The sequence below is a fragment of the Vulpes vulpes genome, chromosome 5 (assembly GCF_048418805.1).
Source record: "Vulpes vulpes isolate BD-2025 chromosome 5, VulVul3, whole genome shotgun sequence".
Classification (NCBI taxonomy): Eukaryota; Metazoa; Chordata; class Mammalia; order Carnivora; family Canidae; genus Vulpes; species Vulpes vulpes.
In genome coordinates this window covers 123,648,627-123,664,642 of record NC_132784.1, presented here as the reverse complement: position 1 = coordinate 123,664,642, position 16,016 = coordinate 123,648,627, and the positions used below count along the sequence as shown (strand labels likewise).

Sequence of the window (16,016 nt, the reverse complement as noted above, 5' to 3'; positions counted from 1 at the left end):
GGGGCAACGCCGGGACGCGCTAGCGGGCTCGGGGCGCGGAGTCCGGGGGTCCCGGTCATGGCCTCGCTGCGCACCGCCGACTCCCGGCTGAGGAGCTACTTCAAGGAGAATTACATTCCTCAGGTGTGCGAGGTACTGCAGCCCGCGGCGGCGGCGGCGTTAGAGCAGCGGAGCCCGAAGACGTCCCGGAGGAGGGGCGGGGTTGGGCCCGGCCGGGAGCCGGGGGGAGAGAGGGCAGGCGGCGCGGCGCCCGGGGCGGACCGGCTCGGAGGCCAGAGCACGGGGCGAGGCACACGCCCGCGGGAGGGGGCGCGGGGCCCGGGACAGGAACCGCGAGCCCCGCACTTAAGGTCTGGGCCCGAGGCCCGGGGCCGCAGGAGGATGCGCGAGTGGCCGGGAGAGCGAGCGGGCAGCGGCGGGCCCCGGGGGAGGCGGAGCCGGGGGCTCGGGGGCTCCAGGCGGCAGGCCCCGACCCCACACCCCGCCCCTGCCTGACCAGGGGCCCCTCCCCGCGTCGTTACAGCAGGAAGGACTGGAGAGGCCCGGCGGGTTCTGTAGGTTTGGGGATTAGGAAGGCAAGGCCCGGTGACTTCCATTTTCTCGACAAATATTTGGGGAGACATATGCCAAGGCGTGCGTGTTTGCGCGGGTTTGGAGGCTGCAGAAGGGGTCTTGAGCAGAGACACGTGTGTGGAGACTGAGGGGGAGAGAAGTCTAGGGATAGAGACGAGGAGAGCCCGGCAGCCCCGAGAGCCCAGCTTGCGAAAGTGACTCTGCTGTGCACTTGGGAGGGCAGTTCGGTGCAGCCTTTTTGAATGGTTAATTTAAATTTATTAAATGTTGACTACATATAGCCTTTGACCAAACATTTCACTTCTAGGGATCCACTGGAGAGATAGGCATTCACGTGTATCCAGAAAGCTGTACGAGGATATTCATTATGGTGAAAATAGTAAATAACTTCTATATAATAAACAAGGGAATGAGATAGTATATAAAGTATGTGTATACCTTTTGAGAAGAAAAGCTCTCCAAGACATAGTTTAAAAGAAGAAGAAAAATGCAAGTTGCCCCAGAAGTGCCTCCTACAATGTAGCTACTGTGATTTCCTATGTGTGTGTGTAGCTACGTTTAAGACAATAATAATGCATGCATTGAACATATGCAAAACTATTAATAGCAAATGTTTGTGGGGATGCTTTTAGGAGAGAACCCTATTTTTTTTTTTTTTTGCTGTGTATACTTGTGTATTGTTTTCCTTTTTTTCTGATGAGTCTCATTCATGTTTTACTTCTACACGATTATATTTCAAAATATGTAGAGAGCATGGCACTCATCTTCCCCAGGGTGTAGTTTTTCTTTCTTTTCTTCTTCTTCTTTTTTTTAAAGATTTTATTTATTTATTCATGACAGACACACACACACAGAGGCAGAGACACAGGCAGAGGGAGAGGCAGGCTCCATGCAGGGAGCCTGACGTGGGACTCGATCCGAGGTCTCCAGGATCATACCTCAGGCTGAAGGTGGCACTAAACCACTGGGCCATCAGGGCTGCCCTGGTTTCTCTTAAGTAGCAGTCAGTAAACCCGATGGAGTTACAGAAATAAGATTGACTTCATCCAGGAGAGGTGTTTGCCAGACGTATAGTGTGGAGGGGTGGCAGGGAAGGAGCTAAGCTTTTTAGGGTACCTGAGTGATGGGCCAAGGGACTGGGTAGGAGGTGAGAATGGGACAGGATATGATACATGGGTAGAAAGTGGAGGTTCCTAAGGAGTAAAGAGGGTTAGTGGGAGTAACTGAGTGCAGGAGCTGGAAAAATAGGAGGGTAGGGGTCCGAAAGTGGAATATTTGGGTTTAAGATTTAGATCACTCAGAATAGCTGCGATGACCCTGTCTCGGTTGGCTGTGGGATACATAGCAGAAAGTGGGCTCGAGCTGGGGGTCAGGGAGCATCAGAGAAGTGATAGCCTTTCCTCACCTTGCTCTCCACTTCCCATAAGCTGGTAGAGATATCCCTGGTTCCTCCTTTGGGTAAGAGCACCCTAGCCCACCAGTCTACCACATTGCTTTGCTCCCAGAGAAGGGGAGCCCTCAGAAGTGCCCTTCACTGAAGGCAATATTCTCATGAGCCCTTCGATCACTTCTGACCACATTACCAGCAGGGCAAGAGAGCAGGCTTCTGGGACCCCCGCTCCCTCCTTAGCCTGGTTACCTACTTCCCGTAAAGGACAAGCAGAATGAACCCGTTGAGCCTCATATCCCTACACAGCTACTCATCTGACCCAATTCGACAGGACTAGCAATCCTCTAAAACCCATCTTCGTCAAGCTTTGGAATACATACATTTTTTTTTTTTTTAAATCAGGGCTTCCCTGCATATTTAACCTCTTCTGAATTTCGCCCGCCTATCCTGCCAACCCCTGCATAGAGGCTCATTTAAAGAAAACAAACAAATCACAAAACACAACCCTGCTTGACTTATTGGGTTACTGATTCTACTGATTGATATTTTCCATCAGTTTTAGAAAATTTTTGATCATTTTCAAATAATGCTTCTACCCAATTTTCCTTTCTCCTTCTGGGACTGCAATCATAATTATGTTAGTTTTTTCCCACCCCCCTGCTCTGTTTTTTCCTTATTTTTCTCTTTGTGCTCAAGTTTGGATATTTTTCATGATTGTCTTCAAATTTGTTGATTCTGTTTCATGCTGTGTCCAGGATACTGTTAATAAGTATATCAAATGAATTCTTAATTTCAAACAGTATATTTTTCAGTTTTAGAATATCAGCCGATTCTATTTTACACATTCTGATTAAAATTTTGCATGTTTTCAGCTATTTTGTCTATCATTTCCTGTTTTCTTTAATATGTTGTCCTTTTAAAATCATTGTTAACATGAACAGCTTTGAAGACTCCCAGAATGGGATAATTGTTGAAACTGGGTATGTGCACATAGGGGTTCATTATACTCCTTTACTTTCTGTATGTTTGAAGTTTTCCATAATAAAAAGTGAAAGGATAGTAATGGCTGGCTGTGTTTTCTCATACCGTACGTAGTTAGGGGCTGTCTGGAATGACACGTGTGATTGGCTGGTCAGTCATTTTCTGTTTGCTCGCTGTATCAGTTACCCATTGCTATGTCATACAACTGGAAAACTTAGTGGCTTAAAACAACAAGAATCATTTTGTTTGTTTAGAAATGTGAATTCTGAAAGGTTTTTTGGGGAGAGCTTATGTCTGCTTCATGTGGTACCACCTGGAGTGGATAAACAGGGCTTAAAGATCCGCTTTAAAGATGGTGTAAACCTTATTGGTTTAAACAACCAGTGCATTCAGTTTCTCGGACCACAGTGTTGGTGACCATGGTGGGTGGTGGTAATCATGAGACAAGGCAAGATGGGATGTAAGCCAATTTACATCAGGTTGCTGCTTGGAATGCTGGGGCAGAGATATACCATCCCTGGATGTTCCAAGAGAAGCATGTAGCCCTGGGAGCCATTGGTGTTTATCCTGTGTCCACAAGGAAAAATGGTTTTGTGGGCTCCTAGGGGTTCGTACACCCGTCTTAAAGACCATTGGATTGTATGTTCGATTCAAGTTCGTCAGGTAACTTCTATTTTTTTGAACAACAAATTAGGGTCTTGACTCCCGCCAGCCTTTTTTTCTTGGGGGCGGCAGGAGTGGTAAGCTAAGGAGGAGGGTACATTGGACCACTCCATCAGTAAATATTTGCTGGGCATCTACCGTGTGCTAGTAGAAAATGCCCCAAAGGCTTTGGCCACTTGCAGCTGTGAATCTGAGGTTGTCTCTAGCCCAGATTTTTCTCCTGCATTCTCTGTGCATTTATCTATTTGGGTGTCCTGTGCAACATTAAAGAAGCAAAAATAAACAGGTGACGTTGATTTTAATAATATGTTTTATAAAACCAGTCTGTCCAGAATATAGTTATTTCAACAGGGACTCAATATAAAATCACATTAAGCTTTCAAAATCGGGCATGTATTTTACACTTACAGCCCATCTCAATTTGAACTAGCTATGTCTGAAGTGCTCAATAGCCACGTGTAATTAGTAGCTCCTATATTGGACAGTGCGGGTCTAGAACATATTAACGTATTTAATAAGCCAAGGAAAATTACCCTTGACCCAGAAATGATCACTGTCTCCAAGAAGGTTGTTCTTTTCTTTTCTTAAAAAAGAAATTTTATTTATTCATGCATGAGAGACATAGAGAGGCAGAGACACAGGCAGAGGGAGAAGCAGGCTCCACGCAGGGAGCCCAACATGGGACTCAATCCCAGGCCTCCAGGATCCCACCCCGGGCTGAAGGTGGCAGTGGCGCTAAACCGCTGAGCCACTGGGGCTGCCCAAGGTTGTTCTTTTCAAGGGCACCGAGCTTCTGGAACTTCAGAAAAAGCCTGAGTGTCACAGTGAGGGTGGAGAGACTGTCTGACGGCCAGTCGTCTTGGTTACCTCCGTCCCAGCGATCAGCGGGGTCACACATGGAACAGCTCTTCTCACATGCACCAAAGGAATCTGGTGCCTATTTTTGAATCTAAAAAATAGATTTTATTGTGAAAATGTAAAAAGTAATAAGAGCATTCTATGAACTGAATGTTATGTCTCCCCAGATTCATATCTCGAAGCCTAATCTCCCATGTGATGGTATCTGGAGATAGGCCTTTGGGAGGTGATTGATTAAGTCATGAGGTGGAGCCTTCATGAATGGCATTAGTACCCTTATAATGGAGGCCTGAGAGACATCCCTTTCCCGTCTATCATGTGAGGACCCTGTGAAAAGACAGCCATCTGTGAACCAGGAAGCAGCTCTCACCAGGCACAGAATCTTCCTGTACTTTGATCGTGAACTTCCCAGCTTCTAGAAATAAATTTCTGTTGTTTATAAGCCACCCAATCGACAATGTTCTGTTACAGCAGCCCGAATAGACTGTTGATGTGGTTTGTTGTTTCAAACCACAAAGCCCTTCTTGTGATGTGACGAGCACTGGGTGTTCTATACAATTGATGAATCACTGAACTCTACCTCTGAAACTAATAATACACTATGTGAATTAATTGAATTTAAATTAAACAACAACAACAACAACAACAACAACACAAGACCCTTTAAGCCCATAGCTGAGGGGCACCTGGGTAGCTCAGTTGGTTACACATCCGACTCTTGATTTTAGCTCAGGTCATGATCTCAGGGTGGGGGGGGGCGCAGGGTGCTCCTAGCTGGGTGTGGAGCCTGCTTAAGATTCTCTTTCTTCTTCTCCCCATGCCCCTCCTCCCACCCACCCCGTGGGAACTCTCTTTGTCTCTCTCTCTCTCCATCTCACACAAAACATAAAACAAAACAAAAAACCCATAGGTGAGAAGGACTCTAGGGGAGGCTTCCAGGGATATGAATGGAGATTCAACAAGTGGCCTTGCTTCTGTCTTTCTGAATTTCTCATTCTCTAGGGTTGTCTCTCTTTGGGTACAGTTTTATCTACCTCCCTTATCCTATCTAAATGAAGCCTATCCCACTAAAGGACAAATAAAGTGTATGCAAAATCATAGATGGCTAGTGTCTTAGCCAGCTTGGGCTACCATGACACAATACCATTCTAGTAGGTGGCTTAAATCACAGAAATTTGTTGTCTCACAGTTCTAGAGGCTGAAAGTCTGAGGTCGGTGCTAGCATGGTTGGGTTCTGGTGATGGCACCCATCCTGGCTTGCAGAGGGCTGCCTTCTCACTGTGTCCTCACATGGCAGAGACAGAAAGCAAGCCATCTGGTGACTCTTTTTATAACAGTGCTAATTCCATCATGAGGACCCTAGTCTCACAACTTCATCTAATCCTAACTATATTCCAAAAGCCCCATCACCAAATATCATCACATTGAATACATGAATTTTGAAGCAACGTAATTAGTCCATAACAGCTAGGAGATGTAAGAAAACTTATTTAGGCCTACTGACAAAACAAAATGTAGATGAAATGAATTACTGTTTTCCATCCATCAAATCAACAAAAATTATAATTTTATAATTCTCGGTGTCAGCAAGGTAAAATGGACACTCACATTGGTTGTTAATGAGTATAAATTCATAATGCCTTTTTAAAAAGCAATTTTGAGATAACATATGAAGAACTTCAAAACACACCTTCTGATTCTATATTCTTGCAATCTATCCTAAGAAAATAGTCAGATGAAGATACATACATGTCATCATTAGTAGTAAAAATAAATATTACATCATATAATTTTTTTTAACTTTTAAAATTTAAAACATTTTTTTGAAAGATTTTATTTATTCATGACACACACACACACACACACACACACACACACACACACACAGAGGCAGAGACACAGGCAGAGGGAGAAGCAGGCTCCATGCAGGGAGCCTGACGGGGAACTCGATCCTGGGTATCCAGGATCACGCCCTGGGCTTAAGGTAGCACTAAGCCGCTGATCCACCCAGGCTGCCCTATAATTTTTAATAAGGAGAAAAAGTTAGAAACTAAATGGCCAACCATTTAGAAATGATTAAACATTTATAGTACTATTATTTTTGCAGTAGATTATCAACCAACCTCAATGCATGAGTTTTTAAAAAAGATTTTATTTATTAGAGACAGAACACAAGTGGGGGTGCGGGAAGGGGCAGAGGGAGAGGGAGAAGTAGACTTCCCCCTGAGCAGGGAGCCTGACTCCAGGTTGGATCCCAGGACCCTGAGATCCTGACCTGAGCCAAGGGCAGATGCTTAACTGACTAAGCCCCCCAGGGCCCCCAGTGCATGATGTTTCAAAGAATTTTGGGCAGAAATGGAAAAATATTCACAACATGATTAGCCAAGGGAAAAAAAAAGGCTATATCAAAAAAAAGATATACAATAACAATACATAATCCTAATTGTAATTTATAATTATAATTTATTTTATTTTTATTTTATTTATTTATTTATGATAGTCACAGAGAGAGAGAGAGAGGCAGAGACACAGGCAGAGGGAGAAGCAGGCTCCATGCACCGGGAGCCTGATGTGGGATTCGATCCCGGGTCTCCAGGATCGCGCCCTGGGCCAAAGGCAGGCGCCAAACCGCTGTGCCACCCAGGGATCCCATAATTATAATTTTAAAACTTAAAAGTATATGCATTGAGGAAAGACTGAAATTAAAGTTTTTATTAGAGGTTATTTCAGGTTGGCAGGATGGTGGTTGATTTTTATTTTCTTCTATTTCCTCTGAATTTTCCAAATTGCATAGACCATATACTGTTTTTATAATCAGAAAAAGAAGTTTTCCTATATTAAAAGAAAATACTGAAATGCTGGCCTCAATGTGGGAAAAAATGCTCCCTCTTTTACTTTCCCATACTGTTACCAAATAAACTAGAAAGTAATAAAGAGGGTGGTCTAGTGGTTTAGCGCCGCCTTCAGCCCGGGGTGTGATCCTGGAGACTTGGGATCAAGTCCCATGTTGGGCTCCCTGCGTGGAGCCTGCTTCTCCCTCTGCCTGTGTCTCTGCCTCTCTCTCTCTATCATGAATAAATAAATAAAATCTTACAAAATAAAAAGTAATAAAGAAAGCACAGGGAGTGTACAAGTACTTCTTATTGGGAAGCTCTTCTTTCTTGTCCCAGATCCAGCTGGCTGGCCTGTCGCAGGCCTTGTCGCAGGCCTTGTCTGGGCTCCCTGAGATGAGAGCTCTGTTGCCTCTGGCCACTAACCGAGCTCTCCTGGACACCCCACTTCCTATGTGGGCCACTCTCTATCCCACCTAGCACCTTCATCAAACCCTCTCACTCTGGCTCAGTTTCCAGGTTGGTCTGTGTGTGCCTGGTTGCATACAGGTAGATTTCCAAAGGTTTTCTTTTTTGTTTTGTATGAGCAGAAGCCCAGGGTGCTAATGACTCCCATGAGGCTTGCTCTGTGGCTGGAGAAAGGGCTTTGGAAGGAAGAGAGGTCTGCTGCTTCCCTTGACACCCATCGTGCAACATCCCAAAGAATAGCTCTGCTTTTATGTGGATATATTTTCGGATTCCCATGAGCTTTTTTTTTTTTTAAGTTTTTTTTTTTTCTGTTTTCAAAAAAAAAATGATTTGAAATCACTGTGATTAATAGTGATTAGGAAATAATCTCTTTCTTCATGGTTCATATCCTCATGTTGCAGCAAGCTGGTCTACTTCCCTCAGGGAACACTAGCGTATAATATGCCTTCCCACGCAATCTACATGTATTGTTTGTACAAGAGATATAAACATCAAGATATAGAATGGCTAGTTTTTGAGTGTTTTTTAGACCTTGGCAGCAAGCATTTTTTAAACTTTGATTTTAGGTTTAAAATAAATGAAGTCATTGATCAAATACTTGGAAATCTGGGCAATAAAAGATTTACTCCTTATGTACTATTTTAAATTCAGGAAACATATTTTAGAAATTCAAAGTTTTTTAAAAACATGTCTGCATGGGGACGCGGAGCCTCACCTAGATAGAACTGTGAGAAAACTGAGCATTGTCTTCTGATTCTTCACTCATTGAGACAGTTCTGAGAACTCTGAAATGCTCATCCCACCACTGTTGAAATCTCCTTCCTTGGATAGATTCCTTGCAAGAGACATTTGTATTTTAAAAGATATTAAGATAGGAGCAATACACAATGAAGCCCTTTTGGTAGAATTTGGTAGAATTTCACACATTGTCAATAATATTTAAAAACCGGTTTCTCTCAATTTTTTGCTAGTCAGTAGTGAGCATACTGTCTACAGACAAGGCTTACCCCTTGGGGATCAGAGATGGGTGAGGTACTATGGGGTACAGTGTCTACCAAATTATTAAACATCTATATATAGTGATTGTCTCTGAGAGCAGAAAAGTGCTCTTCAAATGTTAGCTCGGATTTCGGTTTAACATTTAATTTGCAAGACTAGATATTCCCAGCAGAGGGCGTATTTAAATAACAAATCATGATTTTTAAGTAAAGTTTTCTATTTTTAGAAATATATAACAATTTTTTATTTTTGATCTTTTTGCAGTTTTTATGTCTCTTTTGTGATTGTTTCCAACTTTCATTTTTAAAATATTGCATTTATTTCTACATTATGCAGACTGTCCCTGGGTATTTTCTTTGAGGGACTAACAGTTGCAAATATTTGCCATTGATGCAAGAATCTGGAGTTATGGGAATATAGGGGCAAGAGACAGCCAGCCCTTGTTGGAGAAAAGGAAATGGATAGACTGACTCATTTTATGGGACCTTGGGGCTAGAAGGTTCTGGGTTTTCCCGAGGGTGCTTAGGTTTGCCGAGTTCCCTTAGCCCAGCCAGCCTGTTTGCAGATGCAGTTCCAGAGGCAAATTTGGGGAGCACATAAGTAACCAACAAGTATACGATTGTTCTTGCTCCACTAACAATTCACCTGCCCAGGGATTGGAGGTGGCCGTCTCCCATTCAGCCAGGCACCCAGCAGGCATCAGCAGCTACGGACTTTGAATAGAAACTTAAACCTGTGTGTACGGAAAGAGGTTTCTGTAACTGTGTGATTCTTTTTTTTTTTTTTTTTTTAATTTTACTTATCTATTCTTGAGAGAGACAGAGAGGGAGAGACAGAGGGAGAAGCAGGCTCCCTGTGGGGAGCCCGATGTGGGACTCAATCCCGGGACTCCAGGATCACGCTCTGGGCTGAAGGCAGGTACTTAACATTGCATTTTAAAAGCAATCTCATCTAAGAAAGAAGTCAAACAAGGTGAAAACTATATGTTAATTACTCTACCACTTATTTAAAAGAAGAATGTGTTTCTGGGTTTGCATATAATAAAATATTTCCAGGGACGCCTGGGTGGCTCAGTAGTTGAGTGTCTGCCTTTGTCTCAGGGCGTGATCCTGGGGCCTCAGGATCGAGACCCACATCGAGCTCCCTGCATGGAGCCTGCTTCTCCCTCTACCTGTGTCTCTGTCTCTGTCTCTCTTTCTCTGTGTCTTTCATGAATAAATAAATAAAATCTTAAAAAATATGTATTTTCAGATAGATAATGTGAAAAAAAACCTCTCAAATTCTGGGGGAATATACACATGCAGACAATTTTGCCTGACTGTATGCTATGGGCAAGGGAAGAGCCCTGAGTTTATACTTTAAAAACCTACTCACTCTGTGAATTACCTAGAGAAAGACCCTATCTGTAAACCTCTTGCCCATTTCTTGGCACCTGAAAGTTTCTCTCACTGCTGAGGGCCTCGCAAGCCTTTTGTAATCACTTTATCTCTGCACTCATAGAGCAATTAATTTCTGCGTTGCTACATAGGCCCTTAATATATTTTACTATATTTATTGCATATCTGAAAAGCCAAATAAGACTTGTTCTTAGGGTGCCTGGCTGGCTCATTCAGTGGAGCATGTGACTCTTGATCTTGGGGTCATGAATTCAAGCCCTGTGTTGGGTATAGAAATTACTTAGAAATAAAATCTTAAAAGAAAAAAAAAAGACTTGCTCTCTTAAGTATTTTATATCTAACCATAGTTCTCATAGACAGTTACTATCTTACCGTTTATATTTAAATTATTCTATCAAATTCTCTCTCCTAATCATTGCCCCCCAGATGCATTTGTCCTTATCTCTTTCATTAGGCTTGGTTCAAAGTCAATCTCTCTGTCATCACACTGGCTTTGAGTGGTACAAGGGAATAGTTTTGAATTTCTTTTCTCTTTGTTCAAGTCTTTTCCTCCAATGGAGGTGATAATTAGCAATAGAATAGTGAAAAATAATGATGGCTTGTTATCATTATTATCTATTGAGTACTTATGCTACTCAAAATACTTTACATACATTAGTTCATTTCATTCCTATGATATATGTACCTTTATTATCGCATGGATAGGTAAGGGAACAGGAAAAGGGAAGTAACTTGTTCCACACTAGAAGATTGCAAATCCAGGATATAAACCCAGTGGATTCCACCCACTTGCTCCTTGAAAGATGGGTAGTTGTAGAAAGGAGTAAAAACAATTGTCTTGGGGGCACCTGGGTTATGCATTCAGTTGAGCATCTAGCTCCTGGTTTCAGCTCAGGTGGTGATCCCAGGGTCGTGAGATCAAGCCCCACGTTGGGCTCCATGCTCAGTGCAGAGTCTGCTTAAGACTCTCTCTCCCTCTCGCTCTTCCCTCCTCACCCCAAAATAAATAAATAAAATCTTAAAAAAAAAAGAAACAAGGAACTATTATCTTAGATAAACCCATGTTTGTCGTCAGACATCTTTCAGAATATTTGAGAAATATTGGGGTCTGAGTTAGACAGCAGAGCCAAAATAAAGTGGAGGATTGCAAAATTATTTTGTGAATTATTAGCTTGAGGGAGCCAATCTCAGTTATTAAGTGATGGTCTTTTTTGTCCCTGATTGTGTAAGTTTTTAACCAAGAAACCTAATAGTAATAAAGCCCTAATTGATGTATTTTGAGAGTCAAAGATTTATCTTGTGGGAATGTTTGCATATTTTGCCTCTGCTTATAAAGACCAAGTTACTGGTTTTATAATTTTTCTTTCCATCAGGGAGACAACAAAGCTATTGATTCACTAATTATGTTTTCTTATTGGCACATAGTGATGAACTGTTCACACATTAATCTAGAAAGCCTCAACCTATTTTATTTTGCCCAATGGGAAACTGAACAGTGAGATTTCTTATGCAGAAAGGGAACATTTGAACTATGCTAGTTCCACAAGCCTTGATTAGCATTCCAGAGGCTTATCCTTTCGACTTGATTTGACTTTTCAGGAAAAGTAGTTTTCTACTCTGTTGGAACTTAGAAATGTAAAAAAATAAGTCATTTCTCATATTCATTAATCAGATCCCAGCTTTCTTAAAAAAAATGCTGAGCTCCCTTTGGGCACTAGTCCTCAGACTTTAGTGTATAGGAATCACCTGGGGAACTCATCAAAATGCAGCACCCTAGGCCCCATCTTCAGAGACCTGTTCACCACCCCCAGGTGATTTTGATGCAGGTGTCTTCAGGGTGCCAGAGTAGAAGGAAGGATGTGGTGAGGAGTGGGGAATAGAGGAACTCCGTACCCTGGGGACTCAGGCACTAAAGTACCAGAAAGCAGAAGGGCCTTTGGTCAGGGCTATTCAGGGAGCTGTCTGAAGTCTGGCCTCCAGGTCACAGAAGACTTCAGGTCTTAGGTAACAGAATACTGTTTACATCTATCCTGCAACTGTGTTGAGAATCCCTGACCTCCTGTGCAGTTATAGTCTCTAGGTCTGGGGGAGAAAGAAGTCAGTCTGCAGATGGCCGAAGGCTCACTGTGAACATCTGGGGTGGGGGGAAGTCATTGCTGGAGAAGGAGAGACATCTAGGTCTGATCACTTTACCATAGTCTGGAGGGCTGGGTTCTCAGCCCGTAGGCACACTAGAAAGGGGACATGAAACTAATTGCAAAGGGAGAAATATGTTGTGCAGGGTCCAATCAAGGGAAATTATCCTTTTTTTTTTTTTTCCATTTGGAATAACACTATGAGAACTGCTGAGAGTCTAAGACAGGATCCCCAGGCCTGGATCTGCTGACACTTGGTCCATGGAGGTGGGAAGAAGTCTGTATGACTCAAGGGGTGGAATTATTTTATTCACAAGAGAGTGAGTAGAAAAACAGCCAGCAAGAATAGGCCCTGTGTAAAAGAAGGGCCTGTTCACTTCCACCCCCAGTCCAGCCCCCATACACCCTAGACCCTGCCAGCAGACAGTGAATCAAAAATGCAAGAGAAATGTCTAAGGATGATTCCAGGCGGTTTCTGTGGGAGGTGTGCTGTTAACCTGTTCTCTGTCTCATATGAAGAAATATTCAATGATTCTGTAGGTCTCACCAATACTTTTTAGAAGAAGTTTCTCCTTGTGGGAAAACTCAGAGAAGAAAATAAGATAGCCGCAGCTTTCTGCATTCATAAATAAATGTCCTTTACACACCCAGATCCAGCAAGTTAATTGTTTCCCATGTTTGTGAACTATGCTACAAGTTTTCTTTCTTTTTTTTCTTTTAAGTTTTATTTATTTAAGTAATCTCTACACTCAATGTGAGGCTTGAACTCACAACTCCAAAATCAAGAGTCGCATGATCTTCCAACTAAGCCAGCCAGGAGCAACATGTGCTATAATTTTTCAAATATATGCTCTATAGATGTTGTGAATGATAAAATACAAATACATTTTTTATTTTTTTATTTTTATTTTTATTTTTTTTAAAATTTATTTATTTATGATAGTCACACACACAGAGAGAGAGAGGCAGAGACACAGGCAGAGGGAGAAGCAGGCTCCATGCACCGGGAGCCCGATGTGGGATTCAATCCCGGGCCTCCAGGATCGCGCCCTGGGCCGAAGGCAGGCGCCAAACCGCTGCGCCACCCAGGGATCCCCTATTTTTAAAAAAATTTCTTGAACTCACAGTAGATTTTGAAAGTGGGTTTTCTCAATCACTTTTGTGGTGGGTCCAAGGAGTTTTTTGACTTTAAAAGACAGTCTTATACTTAAAAAGGGTAGAAACCACTCATCAAAAGTATCACAATTATGTCTTCAATTTGACTACAAAATACTGCTCACATAATATAAAACACTGAGCAGCAGCTCTCTTGTGTCATTTATAATGGATTTTCTTTAAATAGTAAAGGTAAACAGCATTTCAGTTTGCCTATAACAAAATATTAACACTGGATAAAAAGAGGGGGTATCTAGAAGGTATGTTAACTTTAAAAAGTGTCACATTATTTGACTCTGTACTTGGCTTTTTGTTTTTATTTTAAAGATTTTATGTATTCATGAGAGACACAGAGGGAGAGAGGCAGAGACATAGGCAGAGCAAGAAGCAGTATGGGACTCACTCAATCCCAGGACCCTGGGATCATGACCTGAGCCGAAGGCGGATGCTCAACCACTGAGCCACCCGGGTGCCCCTTGACTTTGTACTTGTCTGAGAGAAGTCTATCTGTTGTTTAGGAAGAACATGCAAATCCAGAAAGATTGAGTTTATTTCATTTTCCCTAGGCTCTGTTATGTGGTCTACTTATTACATGTCCTGAGGATCCGCTGAAGTATTTACAGAAAATGATCATTACTATCATGGAAAATGGTCTTGAAAGTCTTCTTTGGTAAGTACTGTTTTGCTTTATGGTAGGGAGATATTTTATTTTCAAGGTAACGCATCCATTGTACAGTACCAAAAAAAGTCTTGCCAATGAATGCTTCCAGTCTCAAGATGGTTAAAGAATCCCTCCACAGGCTTTTAAGTCCCAAAGACTTCAAGAAGAACAATTTCCCCGCTGGTTTTTAACTTGAGAAATGTAGCCCTCTCTCATCAATAATGTGCTCATTTGGCAGATATTTCAAGTTGAGGATGAGGAAAGGGAGGCATACCGTCTTGGGGAGCACAAGCAAAATCCTGAGGGGGTATTTTGAAAAAGCCCTGTAGGTGATTTTGATATGCCTCTCCCAAGGGGGAGTGTCTGTTCCTACCCCTTCCTTACACTCCACCCATAGAATCACGGATTTCAATCGCTGATTTAATTATGGAACTAAGTACTATGAAATGAAATGTTTGACTATGTTTTATGATTTCATTGAAGGGATATGTGCATCGATCCATCAATGAAGCCAAAAATTCGGAGGTTGTCTGAAACTTACATGGAACAACTTTTTGGACTGGATGATCAGCTGGTCAGTATTAATAATCAAACATTTTAAAATATACATCTCAAATTTTGATGGAAATTCTCAAATAGATACTTGATTTTATGAGATATATGAGGTCAAACTGTTTTGGAATGGGGGACACTCAGAAGAATGTTCCGAAGGAACATTCCTCTCTCTCTCATTCTCTTTCTCTCTCTCTCTCTCTCTCTCTCACACACACACACACACACACACACACACACACACACACGTGTGTGTGCATGCACAGAGCCACATTCATAGCAACCTCCCCAAATTTCCAAGAGGCATTTACCAGGGATTTAATCTTCCTCTTCTGATAAAATCTTTCTATTATATTTTCCCCTTTCCTCTTTCTCCTTCTCCTCCTCTCTTGTATCTTTATAATGATAAAAACAGCATTATAGAAAGCATCAAAGGAGGATATATTCTTTCCTTTCTAATCTACTTCCTTCTGTATTCTGTCCCTTCTCTGTTCTCTTTGCCATCCGCCCCCCCGCCCCGGGATTATGCTTATAAAGATATGGCCAGACATTAGTGAAATCTAACTTAAAAGCCAGACCCGATTGTTAATGAAAGCAGTGACCAGCTCCAACAGCTGGTTTTGATCCTGTAAGGAGGGCAAGGAAGTAATTCAGGACGTGGAGACTTTTAGAACAAAGACTGTATCTGAGAGAAGCTAAAATAGCAAAAAGTATGTGGGGAGAGAAATACCAACACAAATTACATGTGTGTGGAACCATGTGTGATACCTCTAGATCCCAGGCTGATGTCTTGGTCAGTGTAGGCAGGTCTCGGGAGTTACTGGTAAAGTTGGGCACTGAAACGTGCAATCAAAGTCTCGGTCAAGGTGGATGCTGGGAGCCAGGATGAATCTGAAGCTTCATTTGGAAGGCCCGGTGGAGGGTAACAGTGGATCCTAATTGGTGGTCTGCAAGAGAGAGACAGGAATAGAGGGATAGGATATTTCTGCTAAGACTGGGATGATTCAGAGAACCAGGGCACTGGGAAGAACCCACATGTTGAATCTTAGTTGATCTGCGTCATGGTGTGTGGGTGTCTTAATGCCTTAACTTTATCAGCCATAGAACTTTTTCTGCTATCAAGCATAGATATCTGCAAACTGTGTTCTTGGAGATGTCAGGGGAGCCACCTCAGGAGCTGAGACCCAGGGGGATGGGATTCTAGGTCTCTCATCCCCACCTCACACTCTAGAATCATTCCACTTTGACTATGTCATATGAAAAAAGTTTAAACATCACTGATATCAGATATGAAAATTATTAAAAACCTGGGATAAGAGAGGTAGAGGAATAAACCTCACTGTCAATATTTTG

The 16,016-nt window shown here is 42.4% G+C and overlaps 1 protein-coding gene across 2 annotated transcripts in view; it reads left to right on the top strand.

Moving 5' to 3' along the window:
* Window positions 1-16,016, top strand: part of FBXL13 (F-box and leucine rich repeat protein 13) — a 200,828-nt gene continuing 184,812 nt past the window's right edge. For both annotated transcript variants that reach the window (XM_072759903.1, XM_072759902.1), the window contains exons 1-3: window positions 1-132; window positions 14,017-14,120; window positions 14,595-14,685. In XM_072759903.1, coding sequence (XP_072616004.1) covers window positions 58-132; window positions 14,017-14,120; window positions 14,595-14,685 — 270 coding nt within the window. In that variant the 5' untranslated portion in view covers window positions 1-57. The remainder of the gene's footprint in view (window positions 133-14,016; window positions 14,121-14,594; window positions 14,686-16,016) is intronic.